The following is a 24,227-nucleotide window of genomic DNA, read 5'->3' on the forward strand; positions in this document are numbered from 1 at the left end:
AGTAATGAAATTGCATCACTCTCTCATCAGCAGTGTTTTCTGCGATCATTAGAAATTATTTCCTTCATCACTCGTAATAGAAATAGTATTTTTGGCACATCCATCGCATTTCACGCACCGAATTGCCCGCTGAAGCCAGTAATTTCAGATTTCGTTAGAAAATGGCGAAGTATTTCTCCTTTAATTTCGTTGCCGGTTGTAACTGTTTGGCGTGATGGTTTTCTAACTAAACCCACAGAGCGCAAAAATGTTCCTTCAGTAACTCGCAACGAACACTGCAAGAGGTCCTAGAAACCATCTCGTATGTTATTTTGCAATGAACTTATACCGTGGACCTCACGGGAAAAGTAATTACATCAAAGCTCTCCGCCTATTCTGGTGGCAGCACGTGGCGATTATCATTAGAAGAGGCGTCTTAGAGAAGGAAAGCGTGTTATAATCATAATAACTCTCCATGGAATTACCTTTCAAGGGTAGCGACATCTCGGTAGGGGATGTGCTGTTACACCGTGAAAAGCGTGGTACTCGGTTATGGTTTTCATCCAGGCGACAAAATTATTCGTCGAACGTCCATTAAGGATTTATGTCAATATTTTTCCATGTGGTCATCACCATTATTCAAATCTGTTCTTTACTAGAAAGATAGTTCTGCGTAGGAAACTGCCCAAAGATGTCCTTTGATCTACATATTGGTGGTGGTGGTGGACAATTAAAAAAAAAAGCAAATTTAACATCTGTTTGTTGTAGTCCTATATTTTGAATTCGCGAATTCTCCAAAATAAAGAAATTTTCTCATTATCGAGAATTTGATGGGCTAGCTGATAAGCTTATAAACTTTCAGTTTTATTTTGGCAATTAATATCGAATCGGTTTTAGCAAAATAAATAAATTTCATTAAAATTAATAGTTGTTCTGGGTTGAGTTACAAGTTTAGACCATGCTACTAATTAAAAAATCACAGCTGTACTTTTACTTTGAACTGTTTAATATAATGAAAGTTCAAGGGTAAAAACGCCATACACTCTTGGTAGAACAAAAAAATTATAAAAATGAAATTAACTCCTTGTGGTAAAAAAAATGCATCTTTGGCTATCCCAGCTCATAAACTTGATATTAAATTTGTTTTATTTTCATCATTTATCGGGTACTTTCAAATGTATTAAACAGGTCAAAGTTTAGATACTTTTGCTATCATTTTTAATTAATTTAAAATTTGGTTGTATTGTTTCTAAGTTCTAAACAGTTACTTAAACAGTTCAAGACAAACTGTGCGGCTCTAAATATTCCTTTAAGATATCCTAATGGCTGGTTAAGTATAGATCGCAGCAATCGAAATGCGTCATATTTCGGTAAGGTTTGCAAAAATGTTATTGGCGCATAGGTGTATACCGAAACGCATATCTTGATGGTTAAATTTCGTCCATAGAACACGACGCCTTTATCACAGTTTAAATAGCGGTTTCCGCTTGATTTAAAAGTAGCATTTTATGTAAAAATTAATAAAAACGGCATTCTTAAATTAAAATATGTAAAAATTAAATTGGCTGTTACCTAATAAATTCTACTTGTTATTTAGACAAAGTAGAACTACAGCAGGTAGCTGCACTCATGGTAAATAATGACAAAAAAGAGATACATGTATTTGTTAATACACTTGTAGAGCTTCCATGTGTTTCTCAATCAAACTCCATGTCCCTTCTAAGATTCGTGTCTTTCCGATATAATTTATATATTCACAATTAATCTCTGCATCGCTCATTTCAGAATTGGATTCATGAGATCCTTTTATGGCAACGCTTGCAGATTCATCTAGTTTGTTAAGTAGACTTTTACCAAGTAAAATTCCTACGCTTTAATTCGATCCATCTGGATCATAGGAATACTTCTATTTCTGATGAAGACCGAGCGTCAAGAATTCGATCTTACGGCTTGGGCTTATATTCAACTTAGAGACCAATAACGTTGTCCACTGAGCCATTAATATCTTTTAAATTGTATGGCACCACCAAACAAGGTGAATCTAATACAAAAATAGATAAAATAATTCTCTGTTAAATGTTTATACTCCGGGATGTCCACATAAGATCAAAGTTCGTAAGATATAGATCATGCAAAGCGCGTGTACTTCTACATTTCAAAATCTGAGACAACGTCTAAAGTGTACCAATTTTATTTGATTTCAAGCACTGTGCTAAATATTCCCCCTGCAATTCTAACGTTAGACTTCTACCATCACTATACACCCAATTAAGATGTGGTTTTCATACTCATCTTCTTTAGTGCATTCTCTATTTCACCATTAGTTGTATTCAGTCATTGTACTTGAGGTAAAAAATTGCTCACCCTTCCTATGAGTGTGAAGTAGCGTAAGAATCATTTCTACCTCCATTAATGGCAGCCATTATATTATTAAACTGTGTCTGTTCCATCCACAGCAGCAGTTCCTCCCTCACCAAGAACAATCTAATATCGATTAAAGCTAATGTGAAACTCCAGCAATCGTAACACAACACCCTTATTAAATATTGAAGAAAACTACATAAAACAGAAGAATTGAATATTAATATGAACAAATATTTTCAAAGATCAGTGTGAAACTATATATTTATTTTCACATGGTAGTTTTAAACTAGAGGGCGCACAACGTGAAAGAATGGGCAATTTTTCTAGTATAGTACATCAAAACATTTGGAAACCCGCTCATGTGTTCCAGATAGTCAAGTTGAGAACTCTTTTGTACTCAATGTCGATTAGGGTCAAGATACCTAGCAACGTTAGTTGGTTCCAGTTTTTATGTTAAAAGCAGTCGGGGTTCAAGAAAATCAATATTGTCATTTGTCTCTCACGTGAAGCTAAATGTCCAGATTTTGGCATTCAACACTAAATTATAACACCAACAGATAGGATCAAAGTTTATTCGATGCAACGCACTTGGACTCATCTGATTTATACTCTTTTTGGAAGCACAGTTTCAGTTTTGACTAATAAATTGATCTAATTAAATAAGAGTGGAACAAAATCTCTGTGGATTTGCTATTTGGGAAGAGGAATTCACATAGCTAACGCCCTTCAATACTAACCACAAAATATTTCACAGTAGACCACGCCTAACCACCTCATCTAGCGAAAGAAGGAACCAATGAGAAAGGAAAGAGCTTAGGTAGGTGCGTTCTAGATTATTTTTATTTCGCTTCCAAGATCCAGCGGGACTATCGCGTGCTTTCAGCCTAATGACGGTCTTCAAAAAAAGGCTAACCGGCCAAGGTAACTGTCAATTATAATGGGAAATAAGTGAAATTAAATAATTTTTTTTCACTCTTTCATTGTCATCAGCGCAGCTAACTAAATATCATAAGGTTATGTATATGGCCGTAAGGAATACCTCTCTCACTAATTTATTTCTGATGAGTCATTTGAAAGCTTCAAAGCGTGGAGCCAACATTAACATGAAATGAACTGAAAAACAATTTAGTCCTATGTTTGATAATTATGTTAATGATTGAAATCCCGCGGTAGACTAATAGAAAGCATCATTCTTAGCTTATCGCTGTGTGTATGAGGAAGAACCAAGATATTTCTTCACGGAAAAAAAGTTTCAGAACTGTTTTAAAGAAAACAATAGCGAATTCCAACAGATTAAAAAGAAAGTAGGTGGAAACATGAAATAAGTAATCATGCGACGTACACTTACAATAGAACAAGAAACTATAATCTGCTCAATGATAAGCATTGGAAGCAAACTGCAGTTAAAAAAGGTAAACTGCAGCCATTATCAAGCCACTGCAGAATGGAAGCCTCCTCAACAATTCATGCTGAGGGAAATGGACCATAATCTACCACGATGGTCCAGTGTGGGTTGACAGATCGACCGTATTTAGCAGTCAGGGGCTTGAACCCCGGTCTACTCAAAGAGCGTGTGCTACTGCACTCTCGCTCCTGACCACTCGGCTACGGAGTGAGAAAAAAAACTAGCTTCTAACAGTGCTGCGCAGATGAAGAATGATGCCAAGTGACTCGGGAAAATATTTTAAATGGTTTAGGGCTCGGTTTCGAAAGAAGATTTTATAAAATATAATAATCGCCTTTATTGTAATTGGTTGAGAACAGTGTAGTAATGATACTCGCCACAGCATCAAGAGTTGTTTGACAGAGTAGCATGAAAAGAAACTCAAAATCCGTGAAGTACTGAAGTAATAATACCAAGCTGAATCATTTGGTGAGAAACGTAATGAAATCGAGGCATATTAATAAGCATGCACAGGTTGGAGCCCCTACCTCTGCATTCAGGGTACTCAGCTATCGGTCAAGATGCGAAAAAAGCGGACAAGACGGTGGAAATATTGACAAAGACCTCGTTAACTACCTACGTGAAATGTTACGCAACGTTGATTAACGACTAAAGATTGAGAACTAAAGATTGGACTAAAGATTACTTTGCCATGGCAGCAGTATCTCTGGTGCGTTGCCACAGGCAATGCAAAATGAGTTGCGAGGGACTAGTATAAGTACGTCAGTGGATTGGTGATAAGGAAGCAGTTTCTTCTCTGATGTCCCCCCCCCTAATAGAAATAAAATTAGTTTGTCTACTTCGAGCGGCCACTTTGGATCAGAGAAGTTTACAAAACAAACTACAAAACGCTAACATAATTCGTGGCATCACATGCAACGTGTGGAACTCCATGCTTGCCCACTGACTACGCGACTATGATCGTGCACCAAAATGCAAGCCAACAGAATTAAATGAATGCTAAGCAAGTTACGCATGCAAATTGGCACAAAAGTGCTAGTGGAAAACAGATTAACTCAACTAATGCAAAGCACGGGTGAAGAGACTGATCGAAGACGAATGGCGCAACATATTAAAAAGAGTAACAGAGGCAGGAAGAGTTCCACTAAAGGGAATTGGGGGTTGGAAGATCTGCTTAAATTCCAAACCTACACTGTCTGTAACAAATTTACTTATGTATACATATACAGTATTGATTACGATGAAGTCACGTGCACCTAACTATTGCGTGTAATCATTATCATAGAATTGAATTAAAACTCAGAATTATGCGTTTTAATTCAATCCTGCTTAGAATTTCATTTTCTATAAAATGACTCTGATTTCTTCGCACCTTCTGTTGCAACTGTTGAATCATAAGCAAACCGGATCACATTTATTCGGTTTTGTAAAGATTTTTTTTTTTTTTCAATCCATCCGAAAAGTTATTTTCGTAGTATTGTATTACAAATAGTTTAATTCACTGCAAAAATCAAAACAAATAACTCGTTCTACGTATGTGCCGATTTCATTATATTTTTACACAGCTATCAGAGGTCAAGCATACTCAGAACGACCGACTTATTGATTAGTGAAACTATAGAAAGGCGAAAATTCGAACAATACAACTGATGGTACTGCTCGACCAAAATATTAAGAAACTAAACTCTCGTATTATGCCCATTAATCTTAACCTAGGCTGAAAGTATTTTCTCGACTTAGTTGCTCAGCGAGTAACCTCGCAGCTTGACGAAACTTCTGCAGTCCTCCTCGTGTTATTTTTGCCACACTTACGTCTTCCGGATGTGGATGCCAGTCTTTTAATCACCTTTTGTAATTTCTGAATACCATAGCCTTCAAAATTCCTGTGATCTCCATAGTTCTTTTCACTGTAGTCCATTCTTTCAAAGGACTTCTTGCGCACCAATAAGTCCTTTGGAAGTGGCTTGTATCACATATTTTTCCCATCTCCACATTGAGTTGTGGTTGACCATGCTGATAGTATTCAAGTTACCAACATTAAAGCGTGAACATATGAATTTTTGATATGAATGAATTTTGTTTGCACCCTGTTAGAGCAGATTACGGTTCGTAATATTTTGATTGGACAGTACATCTTAAATAAGCAAAGTTCGTATAATTTTAGTAACGAATTTCTTACGCCTCGTTAGGTTTCGTTTAATTCACTCCCAAATATTCATTACTGATGTAAAATTCTCCACTCAAAATTCTGAAAATCATCTGGATTAATTTTTACAGCGTTTACTAAGAGGAGGTCAAATAACAAGGGCAAAGATCGGATTCATTAGTAGCTAGTTTAAATATATAAAAAATATTAAAACAGAACGAACTGCGAATTTAGTGTTTTCATATAAGTTGCTTAAAGAAGCCAGTTAAATAGATGAAAGCAACATCGATTTAGTATCGATTTAAAGTAATAACTCTAAACCGATGTCAATATTAAATTTCTAAATAATTCTTTCAAGCTTAGCTTTCGAGAAACGTAAAGCAAAATCAATAAAATTTAATTGACCCTCAAGGAGCACTTGCGGTTTTCCCAAATTGTTGGGTGGATTTTTATTAATCGCAAAGAAAAAAAGTATTTATTTCACTTCTAAGCATATGCTTTTGAGTTTTGGAGTCGGTGCCAAAGCGTTTGTTGATCCTGCAATAGAAAGCTGGTTTCTATAGTTTTAATTAATGAATCCAATTGACATAATTGAGTAAAATTTTTTAAAAAAATGCAAATGAAATAACTCACCTGGAAATTCTGGAAGTTCGTTAAAGGATCCAAACCGTGCGTATTTTCCCCTTCGGTTCCACTTACGTTAGTGTCAGGAGGCACTACTCCGTTGTTAAGACTAGTTATCGTGGTTTCACTAGACACCGTTTTAGCAACGGGCCTAGAGCACGAGGGACAGGCTACACAGGCAGGGCAAGTAGGGCAAGCTGAGCAACATCCTCCATTCAAGGACGTAACGGCTTGAGTTGGTCCAGAAGGATGTCCACCGTTTGTTTTCGTAGCATCCAGAAGCACACGAAGCGACGCTATTGCATGAAGTTGAGACGCCTTCTCGTCAACTTTTCCTGGAAAAGTCAATATGCCTCTCTTACTCCCTAATTCCAAAAGCTCAGCTCAATATGTTGAGTATATCAATGTACAAGTACATAAATTATTATCATATTACGAGTGTAAGTATTGCAGAATTTTAAAATTGCAGAATATTTTAAATTAAGTCTTTAAGCTGAATTATAAAAGCAAAAAAAGAACTGAAGCTGATAATTTTAATGAACCAATATTTTCCATTTAGATATAATGCAAATAATTATCTAAAAAGTGAACACTACCTCTGTCCTGATATAATAAATCAAAAAAGATGCAAGTAGAAGATCCGGGATTCAACTTGAATCCAATATACGTGATATCGCATTTGATAGCAATGCCATTATTACAACCAGACCCCATCTACGCTTTCGAACTTAGATCTTTCCTTTTAGAGTGATTTACTTGTTTAAATTTAAGGCTCCTGCGATTTTCGCTTTTTTTTTTTTTTTTTTATAAATCATACCAACGTTAAAGGTTTCAGAATGGATAGCATCTCAGTATTGAGAACAGACTATGTCGGAGGTAAAAACTTGTGGTTGTTACAAAAATGAACTAAGTGAAGATTCATCGACTGAATATGGACTTAACACGAATAGATGACTACTACAAGAATGAAGTGGATTTGACAGAGGAATTTCAATAAGTCTTTTAGGACCACACCAGATGTGAAAATATTCTATCATTAAATTGATTTCGAATTTTTATAGAGTAAAATCTGTTAAGAATAATTACAACGACAGAACAGAAAAATCTGGATTTTTAAGACTGTAGACGGAATGCAGAATGCGTTTCAGATTAAAAACAGATAAAACGAAATACAGAAAATCAACCTTGTAAAGAAATCTCACTATTATCTGAAATATGTGCAGATTATATTTTATCGAAAGACAAACAATAGAAACGATGATTGTATTGCGAATACCCGATTGAAATATGAAACATTTCTTCTTTTGTCTGCACCGGAGATCAAAAACAGCCTTGACATCGATCCTATAAGACGACAAACCACAATCTGATGTATGTGCCCAAGGGTTTCAAAAATCCGGTTCGAAAGGAATCCGTCAAAGAGGGTTAGTCTATTGGCTGAGTGAATAACACTGGAGAGAATCTAAGTCAAGATGAAGACCCTATGAACCTTGCTATGATACGGATAATACACATCCCATAAGCTCACTTGTCAGCACCTTAGTTTAGACTATTTTGTGCCAATTTATTACTGATTCCACTAGTGCATTTATACGTACTGGCCGATTTGCACGTTGTTAGGGCTGAAAAACTCAGAAAAGTCACGGTTAAACATATTCCCTCCTCCTTACACCGACTAACCACAATCCTGATCAATGAACGGCTTTCAACGCCCTATTTACGATAACTCCGTGTTTTTCCATCAGTTGGTTATTCTTTTCAGACCTTTAATATCAGTTGGTCATTCCTTTAATTACAATAGCAGAGATGTTAGTACTCCAGTAATGGATAAATAGTAGTACTGAACTTGAGTACATTCTAGTAAACATTTGTAAATTAATGGAGGACTCGTTGTTGAGTAGTTACAATTGTTGGAAGTCTGAAACAGAAAGAGCCAGACATCGAGAAAACTGTGGATAGTACTGAAATTAATGGAAGTTCACTGGTGCATTTTAAAAATAACTATTTGAAATGGCAGAGGTATCTGCACATTAGCGAAGATACCCGGGGATAAAAATACATTTACTATCAAACCCAGAAAAAAAAAAAAAAACTGTTTAAAAACGCAAACAATAGCCCACACACAAGGCAGAAATCTATTTATGCGAAGCCACAAATTCGTTTGAAATGGCAAATTCAGTTTCTCTTAACATTTCATAAAATCTGTTCACAGAAGGATGACGTAAGCAAAAGATCCCCTGTGGATCGACAACAACACAATCTATAGTGGCAATCATTAATTAGATAGGCGGCTTCCAGAAGGAGTAAAAGTTGGCTGCTAATGGATTCCTCCATTACTTTAAAAAGGGTTGAAGTAAGAACATTTGATCAATAATTAAATGGCTCGGTTTTCCTTAAATAATTAAAAATTTCTTGTACAGAAAAAACCTAACTAAGAATAGTTAAAATGGGGATAATAAGAAAACATTACACAACGTTCCTGGGAAATAGATTCTTGTCTTATTTCAACGTGAGAGATCGAAACAAAAAATAGCGATAGCGCAGTCCATCTTAACAAATGTGTCGCCACTATGGTTTAATATTATGAAACCTTCTGAATTTCAGATAAGATATAACACTGCTAGCGTTAAATCTTATTAGACAGTGCATAAACCAACAATCTCGGATTAGAAGAAATGTGTGACACTCAATGAATTCCATCTTCATTTTGGGAGCTTTTACTTCAATTGAATTATTTAGTTAATTAAAACTAACATATCACAACAAATAAATTAACAATGTAGGATTCGAAGGACATTACAACAACCAAACTTGTCTTAGGACAATCTAAATTAGCCACTTCAATACTTGATTGTAGTCAACACGAGTTTCCTACTTTTATATAAAGTTTTGGTACTACAACGGATAATAATAAAATACTCTAAAAGGTTTAGCTTTAAAGCTTCATCTGTGTAATTTAAAGCTTATAAATTATGAATCTGCACAGAAAGTTTATTTAAAATTAATTTAATTTTGCCATCATGATCTGTGATAATTAAGTGCTTCAAATTGGCAAATTGTAGCGAGTTATATAAAATTCATTTACATTAAAATAATATTAAGTTAAAGCTAGAAACAATTGAGAAAAACGTCGAGAATATTGGACCCAAGTTCCGTTAATTGGTAATTAGTGTGCCACGGGAGTCTGATATTACTTAGGATTATGGTCACATAAGTGGTTGAAAAACATTGTAATAAAATATGGACCGCAAGAAAATTCCATTCAATAATAGTATATTTATTGAATCTTGATTAGGGGAAAAGTCTGGTGGAGTGTTTTATCTCTCAATTACATTTCTACTATCACAACCATGAGTTTTCCACAAAATTGACATTTGATACTTATTACCTTTCAGTACGTCTGGTATATAGAAATGATAAAATAAACAAGTGACAATGAGAGTTTCTTTAAATTTCCTTCGATGGTCATCCATGTACCATTTTAGATAAAAAATATCCTTGTTGCTTATACAGAAATAGCCATACGTTTTAACTTTGTCTGGATCACTTGGGATTTCATTTCAAGGGAGAACAGATCTCCGAAAGATTAGTCTTTATCTAGTATTAATTTAAGGTCGGGATGAAGATTCTATTATGACAGAAATGGACGGGCACTTTTTGTGATGAATATCCAAATTCATCGTCGAATGGCCATTTTCTGAGGTGGTTGGTGCCGTAATACAATTGTCGCTATGACTGTTTAAAGACTGGCCAAAAATGCGAAGTCTTCAATGATCACTGAAAACTGTTTGCGGTAGATGGATTGCTACAAAGTTATCCTGTGACAAAACCTGTTATGCTTGACACAGATTCCCGGCGGTACACTTTTTGGTAAATCAAAGAGAAAAGACTGCGCCTGAAATATTCTGCCAGATAAGACTTTCATAAAAAAAGGGATGTCCCTCTCAAGCCAAGCTTATGGAGGTCTTTAAAACTCCAAATCACCAGGCAATATCATAAAATTTTTCGATATCAAAAATACAGCCACCAAGATATCTGATTTTATAAAAGCATCACAGATATACCAGCTTCAAGGACTAATTAAGTGGTCTAATGTAGACCTGCCTAGACGAAATGCATACTGTGTTCTAGAAAGTAACTACCTTGTTTCAAAATACCACACTAATCCGAGCATTCATTATTTTTTACCTATATAAATAGTTAAGGCTATGGGGGGATGGTTAGTTGGAATCTTTGGATAATTTTGCGGCTTTTAGAAAAGCTGAAAAAATCTCCTTGTATCAGAATCCGAAAATTCTTCACGAAGAGAAAATGCTGAATTACTCCTGAGAAAACGTCGGTACCATTAGGGCTCTCCCCGTCCACCTCGCAGCCCCACGATGGGACGTTTACTCACAAATTAGCTGGTACGACATACACAAATATCGGACGCCAGGGTTACTTAGGTACTACATGATATATCCATGTATTCAACAGGTATTGACCCTGTCCCAGGACCAAAGGCAAACAAATCCACTAGAACATAGTTGAATGTAGCAAGTAGACGTGTTGGCCGACAGAGAACCTCTGTCTTGTACAAAGTGGTGTATTAAAGCTGAGCTTTTCGCCTTCCTGGCTACCCCTCCCCGATAAGTGCACAGACTTACTATAATTAGGATACGGAAAACACGCCTGGTTACAGTGATAGTGGTCTAGAACCTATAATCCGAACAGAGAGACATGGACAGAATTCCTGGTAGAAGCATCTACAACAAATTTCCACACCGTAAACCAGGACAACTTTGTGACACCTACGCCCGCGTGACTTATTTTTGATTTTACCGGGCATTCTGCAATCCGTCCGAGGGCAAAATTAGCCCCAGAATTTTGCTTCCATCTGTTGTAACTGTTAAAACTACTATCACAACCTTCAAGCGGCCTAGTGCAGCCATTGTGTGTCGCTTGCGAATATCATTTTTAGGAAGCTGTTGAAACTTTGTTTTGATACAGAAAAACTCCAAGTGCAGTGGATTTGAAAGTAAGTTTATTTTAATATATTATGTTTTGTGATAATTTTATAAAAAGTAAAATTTTAAATAAGTGTTTTACTTTATTTTTCTTGAAAATAAGTAGAACGTATGGAGTACAACATTGTGACAGTAAATTGCGGTGTCGCAAAGTTGCACCATGATATTTCAAAACTTTTGCTTTTATTTTATTGCATTTATAATAACTTATCTGCTTTAGAGTATAAAAATGCCCGAAAATGCAGAAGTTGGGTCATGTCAATATCGAAATTATACTGATGCTACGCTGACAGAGGCCCTTAATGAAATTAAATCAAATATCCTTACGAAAAGCAGCTGAAAAGTAAGTTTCAAGTAGTTTGTATCAGTATTCTGTTTTAAATTTAGAAAAATAATTTAATACTACCGTAATTAATAATTTTATTTTTTAGGTATGGGATACATAGAAACACCCTATGGTTAAAGCTGAAAGGGAAACATGATGCCACCCCAGGACATCTAACTGTTTTTAGTGAAACTGAGGAACAGGCTTTCGTTTCTCATTGTATTGTGATGTCAAATTATGGTTTTCCGCCGACAAGATTCGACCTGAGGTGCATAGTGAAATTCTATCTGGACCGCGTGGGCCGTACAGTGTTTATTTTTAAGAAATAAATTTTCCACGAGTTGACCTGCAAAACTCCTTCATGGGTCGCCATAAAATTCTTATGGAAAGATTTGCTCAAAATATATCAATTTCAAGAGCAGAAGTTGAGGATGTTGTTAATTTTTTTGACCACTTGCAAGCAGAACTTGGAGTTCCAAGTGCAAATATTTGTAACTACGACGAGACGAACCTTGTAGACGACCCACGCTCTTGTAAAATAATCACAAAAAGAGGTACAAAATACCCTGAAAAAATTAGGAGCTCCACAAGAGCTTACACTTCCATAATGTTTTGTGGAAATCCAGATGGCCAGCTTGCTCCACTTTATGTGCGCTACAAGTCCAAACATTTGTGGAATACATGGACTAAAGCTGGTCCTGCAGGTGCAAGATATAACTGCACTCCTTCTGGATGGTTTGACTACAATACGTTGGAGGGCTTCTTCACCAAGGGACACTAATCAATGCAATGGAACCAGTAGGTAAACACTGGAGATGGCCTGCGGAAAAAGACGAAATTTGGTACGAAGACAAGGAGATTGTATGTAAAATAAATGCTCCTAAGCAAAGGGGGAAGCGAGCAATTTTTGAAGTTCCAGAAATACCACAGTTGTTTTGAACGTAATGAGTAATGAAGTGTGTACCAACTGCTTTGAAGGGTTCATTTTTGTTGTTTTTAGTAAAGTTTCTACCCTATATTCTATAAAAAATGTTTGTGCTGAAGTACTGTAAGCTAATATTAATAAAATGCATTCATGACATTGTTCCATCGAAAATGCTGAATGATTTGCTTCCGTTTATCCTTTAATTGTCCCAAATTAGTCATTTATAGGTACAACACTATGACAGATGTTGAAATACAAAGGAGTGATAGCAGAATGGTTGTCACAAAGTTGTCCTACAAAGGCGTGTAACACTGTGACACCTAATTTCTCAAATTCTAATTGTTCTAATGAAAATTTTTAAACAAACGTAATGGTATTCAGAAGATGAGAGGTAATTATACCCATAATCATAATATCATTTCGTTTATACTTACATTTATTTTTAGAAAACGGCAAAAAGTGTCACAAAGTTGTCCTGGTTTACGGTACATGGGATTTCACTGGACTGCTTCACATTATCTAAATTGTTCTGTCAGTTCATATACCATTAGTGAAGGTATTCTAGGGGTGGCTGTTGGCGTTTGATTTCAGTGATGCTGCGATGCGATCCAGCAGCATCTAAAAATGAATTTTGGAACACATGGAACGAAAATTACTCTCTGCAGCTGACGAATGTTTTCCTGTTAGATAGTAATTAATTGCGACTACAGTTTGATATTCACTTTTCAGTTCTTGTCAATAAGAAACTATTCTGAACCGAAGCAGCTCTGAAATTACACTGGTTGTTCGGGAAGCAGGCAAAAGAGATTAAAACCCACTGAATAATCGAGAAATTATCCAACAACATTTTCGATGATAAATGCACATCTGCATTAACGTCAATAATTAAGCAACTGTTTTTTTTTGGCTGTTTTCAGTTATTATCCATAAAACCCAATTCCCAGTGTAATTATTCTTCCGTCAACAAATGACCACTCATGCGAATGCCATGAACCCGTACTGATAGCGACAAGTTTCCCAAAGTCGTGTAAAGAAAAACTTACGAAAAGTATCGACTGCACTTCTCCGAAAATAACGGCCATTAAAACTTTAAAAGAATACAGAGGGTTGTATTAGAATTATTTAAGCTAGACGTATCATAATATGGGCACAAAGGCATTCCACTTCATAAGGCGTTTCTTGAATCCTTCGATATCCAGATAATCAAATATAGACCACTGAGAACATTACCATAATCATCGTCTCCAATAGATAAAGGGTATTACCGAAATTCCTTATCAGGCAGTTTCCAAGGTAACTGTCAGACGTTTTCAGTAGCAAAGGATACTGGAGTGTTGATAGGATGTGATTAATTTAAGTGATTAAGAGAGGCCATTTGAAGATTAATTTCAGTATAGAAACTATCAGACTACTTTCTTGCGTTTTAAGCTAGTTGTGAATGTCCTGTTGCCAGGAGATCGCGTGTATATTGCTAACCCTTTCTCCGTAGAGAACTTTGCTATTCTTGCAACTAACTTTCAGCTGGACTTTTGCCAACCTTTACTCTAATACAGGAAGGATAAACGTCACAGTAACAGAAGGAAAGGCTTGTGTACCTACCATCATGAAGAGGATCGATAGAGTGGATCATTAGCTGCAGAAGGCCATGCCGAAACTTGCTGCCTGCATGGAGGATAGGGGTGCTCATTCGCCTCTTCGACAGATGCTGAGTGAAAAAAATGAATACAAGTTGTAGGTTACATTATTGTAAATGCATATGCTTCATTCCAACATTTTATTACATTACAGCTATATCCTTATTGAAAGAAAAAAAGCACAGATTATTCTGTTTATATAAATGTACAGAAAGAATTTAGTTGTACCGCAGGAGAATTATGAGTTCAAATGCAAGTCCCCCTTCGTACCTTGTTCAGAATTAATATCTGGAATTCACGATAAAGCATTCACGGTGGCTCATTTGAAAACGAAAACTTAATATCTCGAGATTGTGTTTATAATTACTAAAAATGATAATGTACGATTCTGTAGGGATTATTTTCATATTCCAGCTCAAACTTATAGATAAATAAGCACTTTTAGAAATTTGTTAGCAATTATGCCAAAAACAAGCGTTTATCCTCTGCCATAATAGGTTTTCAAATAAACTTAAAAAGCATGTGGCACTCTTTCTCTCTCCATAAACTTCAGTAATATTGATCAACCAACTGAACAAAATAACGGAAACCAATATTTTCGTAGATAAATTATGCAAGACGTGATTTATAACCCAGTGCAAATTATAGCCAGCAGGAATTTAAAAGGAAAGTTAAAGAAAAGACTCATTAACTAACTTCGAATATCGCGTATAAAATAAATACATTTTAAGGAGCTAATATGTAATAAAAACTATTAACGACACGTCCAATTTAGAAATCACTATTTCACAGTTAAATAAGTTACTAGCACGTGAGATTTATAAGTTTTCATGCGATGTATATAATATGAATGTATCGTGTGTTCTATGGTCGATTTGCTGGTTGCTGTACGAAAACCTGAGTTTCCGGGATAGAAAGCCTTGCCATTCTCGCCTCAGATCGACTAACTCAACCACTTTGTGAAAAATACCCATAAAAATTCCTCGTCTCATTGACGGGACTTTAACTCAGGCCTTTTCTACCTAGTGTGGGGAGAACTGTAATTAGAGAAATGTGCTACCGAAGAGGACATGAGACTTTGATTGCGCTGCATTGAAATTCTCTTCAGTACGTTCAGGAATTTGAATTCGTCGCCCAAATATTTCAGCGGATGTTTCTGTCGTACTCCCGCCTAAAGGAAGAAAATTACTTAGTGGTGATATTTATAATTCATCCTTGTGCAGGAGGAAACAAAAACCCGGTGGAACACTGAACGTCGGTATTCCAGCTTCGCATAATTTATAAATTTGATTTTCTGCCATGCTAAAGGCTACCAAACATCTTTGTGTGAACCCGATAACCAGGAGCAGAAATGGTTCGAATTAATCAGCAGGCTTTGAACTTTTCCATTCGTAGTTGGGTGCTTTCGATAAATATCTTCGTGAAGTATTTCTTTTCTTTGTAAAATCAAGCGAGGAGCATATGGAACTTCGATTTACGATTTTCTTTAAAATCCAATTCTAAGCATTAATCTTCCCTCTGGCCAAGCGATAGAAGGTAGGAAACAGAATTATTTCAGCTTAGATTCTCTCAAGTAGTGCACAGGTAGCTTATTTTCAATAAATATACCATACCTGACGTTGCTATGGATACTAGTGGCATCTTATTTTCCTCATTAATACTTTGTAGATGAAGCCAATATCAATCAACTAATAAGACTTTCTTGGGCGTAATAAGTAGTGAACTTCTAGGATCTATTTATACAGAAAAAATTAAGAGTAAAACTTAATGTTTTTCTAATAAAACACTGGCGTTAAATTTAAAAAAACAACGTTTTCTTTCTATTTTTGTCCAATCGTTGGAGTTTTTCGTTCTAATCCAGAAAAAAGTACTTCAGTCCGTCATCTGGGATTATAAAACTTTCTGACCTTCAATTTATTAATATCCCGATTTTTGTTTCAAACGACAGACTTTACTTTCAACATTATTGATTTTTTCCCTACAGTTTTATAGATATTTATTGAATCTTTCAGCACAGTAAAGCAAACGCAAGCCGCTTGTCCTTATTTAGAATAGGGATAATGTACATAAAAATACTCAAAATCTAAATTACAATGTTATTAAAACTATAAAAAAGTACATGTCAGAGTAAGACATTTGGTAATGTTAAAAGAGCAAAAATTGTATGACGAGATTATAGATATATTTTAATAAACTCCAGCTATTCTAACGTATCAATAAACCATTAATGATATTCCGCAATGTGCTGAATATTTATAGGGCCCTTTAAAATGAGATAACATCGTTCATAATGGCGCTGTTACTTCCTGAGAATTAAGTTCCTCATACAAGCCAAATGTTTCCTATTCGAAAAAGTTTATTCTCAGATATTTGAAAATATCTGAGAATAAAATATCTTTAAAAAAAAATTTAGACCCGGTTCTCAAATTAAGAACTTAGAGAATAGTTATTGCTAAAGTCATTTATGGAGGTTTTCCGAGTTTAGCATAATATACTCAATGAATCAGAAAATAACATTTACTGATCTTACGATAAAGATCTCTTTTGAAGATTAATTTAGAAATATTTTGTAATGAAGTTGAACAATCGATATGTAAACTTCTGTTCGTATCATTCTTTTAATGTTGGGAATATGTTATAGAATTGTACCATGTGGTTCAAAATTCGTGCAACCCAAAATACTGACACGAATAATTTAGTGGCGAATTTTTAATCACAGTGCATATTCTATCCTACAATGAATCTTAAAACGCATTTCTGAAAAACAAAGGCACCTAATTCTCCCTTATTAGGAACATACACGTTCAAAATGATTCAAAATGATTCCTCGCTACAGAGTACAATGGGAACGTTGCCCTTCTGGATGAAAATCCGTGGGACGAATATTAAGTGACTCGAACAGGTAGAATCCACAAACAACTTGAATAAAAACAACTCAGAACCAAGCGCAAGATTGTCCTAACACTTCCCTGACATTAAATATCGCTGCTGAAATTTGTGGTGGATTTTTAGAACTGTTACACTGCAATTTATTGTTGATATTGCTTCGATCATCTAACTGTTAACGATAACTTTCTTCGTAAATTTACTCTCTTGTGTGAAACTTAGCTATCCCTCCGATTATGGACTGGGCTAATCTCTACAGCGCAATTCTTTCCAATTCACATTAAATAGATGTAATAAAATCAAGGCTTCCAAATAAAGGCCCGCGATTTCAATTTTTACCGAAAACCAGACATACGTATTTACTAGAATTTTATTTGATAGTTTGCAATCTGAAAGACGAAGTAATTGGAGTTACCACAAAAAGTGTAGAGTGATTTTTGATCCCTGCTCTGCATTTTAGTAAGGTAGCGATGCTGCTATTGAGTTCTAATCCATAATGGTCAAATAACCTTGCTATAGTTTCATCATATAATGATCGGAAAATTATTGGCTTGTATTTGCAGCTCACATGGAATCGAATTCAATTTACCGGCACAGTAAATTGTACCTATAAACTGAACAAAGAACAATATTTCCCATAATTCCAGTTATGAGTTTAAAATTACAAAAAAAACTGACCATAATTGCAGAATATTTATTATCAGAGACTTTAAATAGGAACTCCAAGTGGAACCTATTGATTACAGATGATGCAGCCATAATACGACCATTTCCTTCCAAGAGTGACCGCTAACTTTCGAAATCAGTGATTACTATCCACAACAGAACAGTTACTAAATTTAGCCAGAGGAAAAGCTTATTTTACGCGTTCTTTACAACTAGGTAATAACCTGGTTATTTCGTAATGTAAACGCGTTATGGGCACGCTATATCAATCAGTCTGTCAGGGTGGGTTTCTTTTTTTGCTGCCATGACAACGAATTAATGTCGTAATTAGAAGTTTCCATGGAAACCTAGGTCACTTTATAAAGTGATTGTACAGGGTGTTCATTTTAAAAGTAAATACTGTACACGTTATTTGCATTATGTACAACGCAACCAAGTAACGATCGTTGATGCAGTTGTGTGAGGGCGCTAGTGGAGTATGTTATAAGTGGAGTTGTTTTGGGTTTTATTGGCGCATCAGCGACTAAGGCTATAATGCGCCAAAACCAGACCATATAAAACAGCAGATTAATATTTCAGTGACTTAAGGTATCAGATCACTTTGTCAAGCTGAATAGTAATAAAAATATGTAAAAAATTTATAAAACTTTAAATACGTGTTAAAATATGAAACATTTTAAATACCTAAACAGCTGATAAATTAACATTGTTGGATAAAATCTGACTGAGTGTACAAGGCTCAGTCAGATGGGTAAAGGCAGTAAAATATATACGACGTTCATGCTTATAAAGTGTCACATTGATCACTTATAGGAGTGTCATCTACCTTCGGCAGAAATGGAGTAAGGTGACTGTGTCCCAAGGCGGAGGAGAGCAAGAACAACTTCTCTGCGGTTCTTGCACAGACTATACGGCCAGAGTTTAATTACAAGCTTTATCTGATAGAGCTTGTTCATGACTGCCCATGTCAAGATTGTTGCCACTGGGAGAGTAATCTTTTGCGTATTAGTTATCTGTAGTTTGTATAGGGGACTAACAGGCTACGTTTATTATGTGGTAAGAATTTGTTCAAAAAAACGTAGGCCCAAATATCAGTAGCGTAGCTACCTTTTTTCGGGCCCCTATTTAATGAAAATTCCAAAAACAGGAGACAGCCAAAGACGCCCGGAGGCAATTGCCTTGCCTACCTACATCGTAGCTACGCCACTGCCAAATAACCTTTAAGATGTACCACACCAAACACCGATTTATGCAATTGCCCTGGCTGCAGCGTCGCCCAGATCATTACCCTAGATCCCAGTGTGGCTTGGAATCCAGCAGAAACTGATGTCAAAGGAACAAAACGAATGTATATCTGCTGGACTCTGATCAGGAATGGATGAGGATTATATCTCACCCCTGATAAAGCCTGTAATATAATTAGTCTTTATACATCTTTGGTAATTGTGGGTTTTAATGGGGCCAATAGCTAATTCAATAACATACAACTCTGCTGAGTATGTGCTGCATTCGTTAGGTATATTCTCAGATATAATGTTATTTGGTAAGATGGCGGCAGACCAGACAACTCTGACCTCGAGCTATCAGTGAGGACAGGCAAGAAGTCAGAGTATTCGGCTCGGTGGGCAGCATAGAGTTGTTGGTAGACAATACTGAGTGGTAGTCTTTTCCCAATTGTTAATACAGAAATTGCGCAGTTGTGTTCGAGCATGCCAGGGTGGAATTGGTTGCCTTGTTGATAGGGCAACATTGTCTACGGTTATGTTAAGCTCTCTGAGTAGCTCTTGGACACGAATACCAAAGGGACGGTTGGAAGTCTGACGGGTGTTAAACATTTTCCCATTGTGGTTCTAAAATGGATGTCCACATGGGATCGTGGGGATTTCAGTTTGAAAGCGTACTGTAGAGACAACCGTTTCCTACGAAGCGATAACAATGGCTCATATGCTTCAGTCCAAAATCTATGGACTGGAGATGTTCGAAATGCTCGGGGCAGTATGAATCGCCTGATGGTGGATCGGGTCCAACCATCGGAGTACGCCGAGTCTAGCAGATGAGTATATCTGGAATTAACTGGAGGAAGTGACAGTTTTGTCATTTAAAGTGTTCAGTTTGTCACAATTACTATTTCAAGTCGCACGAGTCATTACTAGTGAATGAATATCATAACGTATACCATTGAGCAACTTTTTTTTTTTTTTTTCAGTGGAATATTACTTGGATACAAACTTAGTCATTGTCACCAAAAATTTGCTAAAAAATTCCGTCCATACAAAGATAAGTTAGGAGTGTGGATCAGTCAGGAATAAGCAACATGAAAGAAGGAGTGCTCTCACACGACACTTTAGACGAAATAAGACAAAATAATTTTGCAGTCTCCGAACAAATCTCCGAAGAAATTCTATATTCAAAAGAGAATATCTCTTGCTTCAGCTCATTTCGCTGTAAGGAAACATCTCACATGTTTCCATACCAAACGTATACTATGCATAAAATTCAATTTCAGGATAATGTTAAAAGATTACGGTACTGTCGCTGCTTTAAAAGTGCTTCGCTGCAAAGGTATTAAGAAATTTTGGATAAAATTTATTTCACTCGCTGACTAAGCGTGATTTCGCCAATAACCAAAATTGAAGAACATGGTGGGCTTGAAATCCACTTTTGTGTTCTTAGTGAAACTCCCTTACAAGCCGAAAAAAAAAAAATCTGTTTGGTGTGATCCATCTTAAAGGATAGTTGGGCCCACGTTTTTTGAACAAATTGTTACTTCTGATGTTTAACAATGTCAATACCGTCTATTGCATTGCTAGAGGAAAATGAAAGATCTGATTTAAACAGGATGGGCCTATCTGCAATACTGCACGCTCAACCATTGAAATATTGCAAGAGTTTTTTTGGGGAATCCAAGCACAACATAAGGATTGTGGCCTGATGATGAATAGACTCCAGCCATCGAAGTACACTGCTTCTGGCTGACGTGTATACTTGGGACTCTTAGTCTAGTTTGGATCGCACAAGTGCACGCTAAATGCGTAATAGGGTGCATCGGTCCACACCCAAAGATGCAGAGGACAGAGCGCAGAATACTCAGGCCTCTCGTGTATTTCAGGAAAGTCAACTTTTTATCAAATACGAGTCCCAAGAATTGTCTTGTACTACTGGGAATAGTATTTCGTCCGAGTTTCAATTCAGGTTCAGGATGAAGATTCCGCTTATGACAAAAATGTACGAAAACGGTCTTTTGCGGCGAGAACCTGAATCCATTAGCAAGTGCCCAGGAATTAAGGCGATCGATAGCTTGTTGCAGTTGTCTTTCAATAACTCTCATGTTGCATGGCTGATAGAATATGCTGAAGTCATCAACTTAGAGGGCGCTGTTTACGATTGCAAAATGTTCTTCTGTGATAGCGTTTACTTTAATGGCGAAAAGCGTGACACTTAATATTGATCCTTGCAGTATTATTTCCTCTTGGCAAAAAGAGCGGGAGAGAGGATCCCAAGCGAACTTGGAAAGACAGATTGGCTAAAAAGTTTAATAAATACGGGAATATGCCCTCTGAGACCGACGTTATACAAATCTTTTAAGATGCCAAATCTCCAAGCTCTGTCATGCGCTTTCTCCAACGAATACATATATAAAATGTTCGCGTTTCAGAAAAGCATCCCGGATGGACGCTTATAGTCTAATAAGATGGTCCAGAGTGGACCAGTTCCTTCTGAAGTCGCACTGGATGCTAGAGAGAAGGCCATTTGATTCTAAATACCAATTAAACGAAGATTAACCATTCTCTCTGGATTTTATCCAAACAGCTTGTCAGAACAATAGGACGATAACTGGTAGGGATTTTAGGATCCTTTCCTGGATTGGCAAAGGAAAGAACGATTGCCTTGCGCCAGGCATCCGGAAACTGCTCTTCAATATAGATTCTGTTATATAGAAGGAGCAGGTGATCGATAGATTTTCGTGAAAGATGGCCAATTGATCCAACAGCACTTGCCTTGGAAAGGATGAGAGCAATTTTTAGTTCCTGTATACCGAGTGGTCCCTTCTAGGGATAAAGGTCTTTTGATGTAAAATTAAGTGCCTGTTTTTCGATTTTATGTATCAAGATCGAACTCTGGGGAATATGAAGATGTCACTGAGATATTACAGAATGTTTCCCCATAAGAATTGGCTATTTCAGTTGGATCTTCAATAGTGCATCCATTATAATCTAGGAAGCGTGGGATGTATAGTTTCCCTTCATTTATCGGATTTTATCCGAGACCAATTTAATACTAGTGAACTGAGTAATTAATGACGTAAAACGAATCCATGATTCCTTTTGAATGACGACAGATGTAGTGTGCTTTGGCTCGTGCGCGTTTAAAGACTAAGGTTGGCAGTGGTAGGATATGGTTGGAATACCCTCCAGGCTTTGTTTTGAGCCTTTTTTTTTTGCTGCTGTGCTTTGTGAATTCCACCATGGTTTGGGAAAAGGTGGAAATCGGGTAAATGTTTTTGGAATAGCATTCGCAGATATCTGGACGATATTTTCTCTGATGTCCGTGACTGTATCATTAATAGGCTCCTGACTGACTGTAGTGGTCAAACTCTACCAGATGGTGGAAGGCATTCCAATCAGCCTGATCAATCTGCCACAGCAGTAACCTATAAGGAAGACATGGTCTCCCACTATGTAAGGAGATTATCACAGGGAAGTGATCACTTCAGTATGGGTTCTCCTCCACATCCCTCGTGAGTGAAGGGAGTAGATAAGGGGAGTAATATAGAGAAATCAGTGGCAGAAAAATGGCCTCTTTGGAAAAGTGGACATCGAATGCAACAGTTTTTCTCCCCCCCCCCCCAATAAAATCGGTTTATATTCGTTTCAGGAGTGCACCCATGAAGGTTTTAGGCCAAGCCAGAAACAAAACTTGCCATTCAGCGAAAAAGCAGTTGGTTAGATAAAGTCTCGAAAGCCAGACAGTAATACTTAATTCACTTTCAACCATTTCAAAAATTTTTTCCCAGATATGATTGGGGGAAAAATTTCTAGATGACAAATAGCCAACCGAAAAATAAGCGAGATAAACCCGTGTACATTTTAATTAAAACGGTCTGTATATTGATTGGCAATAAGTTTCCATAAAAAACTGACAAGCAATCAACACTAGAAATTAAAGTAGGCTCTATTTCAAAGTTCACAGAAATTTATTTGACCACACACTACAGTAACAATATGTACATACAAAAATAAAAAATTGCAAACAAGTTGGTAGCCAAGACAATAGGAAAAGTGCCCCCTTGATTTTTAGTAACTAGCTAGTTTAATAGAAAGAGCTGGAAGAATAATCGGTGCGAAGGAGAAGCAAAGAAAGTGAGTAAAATCACGTTTAAAACAGCTAACGAAAAAAGCAACATGGGCAAGACAGTGGGAGAATCAATAAAACTGTTCGAGGTTATAAATAAAATAAGTTGTACTGGGTTCGCAAAACCATAATTCTTACGATGAAATGTGACCTGATTCCTATAACATAGAAAGCGAAGAAATTAAGTTGCGCGAGAAGCATCAAAACAGTGGAATCCCTCTAAATAAAAATCGTCGAGAGTTTAAACCCAGCAACATATATAAATCTCACCATTAACAGAAGCCAAGCTAAGGAAATCAATTTCATGTAGTTAAATATTTAAGTGCCAAAAAAAAAAAAACTTGTTAGGAACTCATTTCTACCAATGAAAGTGGTATTACCACCATCTTTGTCCCTGGCCGATAACGACCAGAAATTATAGGACTCAAGCTTTAACTGTTACTTTCAATCTAGGTGCTTTTTCTGCACCCAAAACATAATGAAAGTTTTATTAAAGGTTCTGGCATGAAATTCCTTTATACGTTACATTTTTTTTTTTACTTTCTCTCACTTTCAGTTAGTTTATTTTCTTCTATGGGCGAGATGTCAAGGAAAGCTCGTTTTATTTTCAAAATATAACGAGCTTTCCTTATACAAAAACCATGTTTTTTTTTTCTTTGAGAATGATTGGTGGAAAAATATTATCGTAATGAACAGGCATGGACAAATTTGTCGAAGATCTGTCAAAAGTGAATAGTCAAGGAGCGGATATTAAGTCTTTTGGAATAGCTGTTAACTCAAGCTGTTTGGTCTTTACCTTGCTTAGCGTTAAATTCACATAACTCCAACTTTCTAAAGCCTAAAAAGAAGAAAAAATTCTAGACGGGACTGCAAAATACTAGTCGCCATAGAGACAGTGTTTGTCGAGCCCCGATT

General features: G+C 36.3%; 1 protein-coding gene across 4 annotated transcripts in view; it reads right to left on the reverse strand.

Moving 5' to 3' along the window:
- The window catches only part of LOC150083322 (sodium/potassium/calcium exchanger Nckx30C-like), a 238,400-nt gene that overhangs the window by 35,498 nt on the left and 178,675 nt on the right, over positions 1-24,227 (reverse strand). For all 4 annotated transcript variants that reach the window (XM_090377179.1, XM_090377180.1, XM_090377177.1 and 1 more), the window contains exons 3-4: positions 14,374-14,479; positions 6,528-6,853 (exon numbers count right to left, since the gene is read on the reverse strand). In XM_090377179.1, coding sequence (XP_090233305.1) covers positions 6,528-6,853; positions 14,374-14,479 — 432 coding nt within the window. The remainder of the gene's footprint in view (positions 1-6,527; positions 6,854-14,373; positions 14,480-24,227) is intronic.

The sequence above is a fragment of the Mastigoproctus giganteus genome, chromosome 7 (genome assembly GCF_048544385.1).
Source record: "Mastigoproctus giganteus isolate SK-2022 chromosome 7, ASM4854438v1, whole genome shotgun sequence".
In the NCBI taxonomy this organism is placed as follows: Eukaryota; Metazoa; Arthropoda; class Arachnida; order Uropygi; family Thelyphonidae; genus Mastigoproctus; species Mastigoproctus giganteus.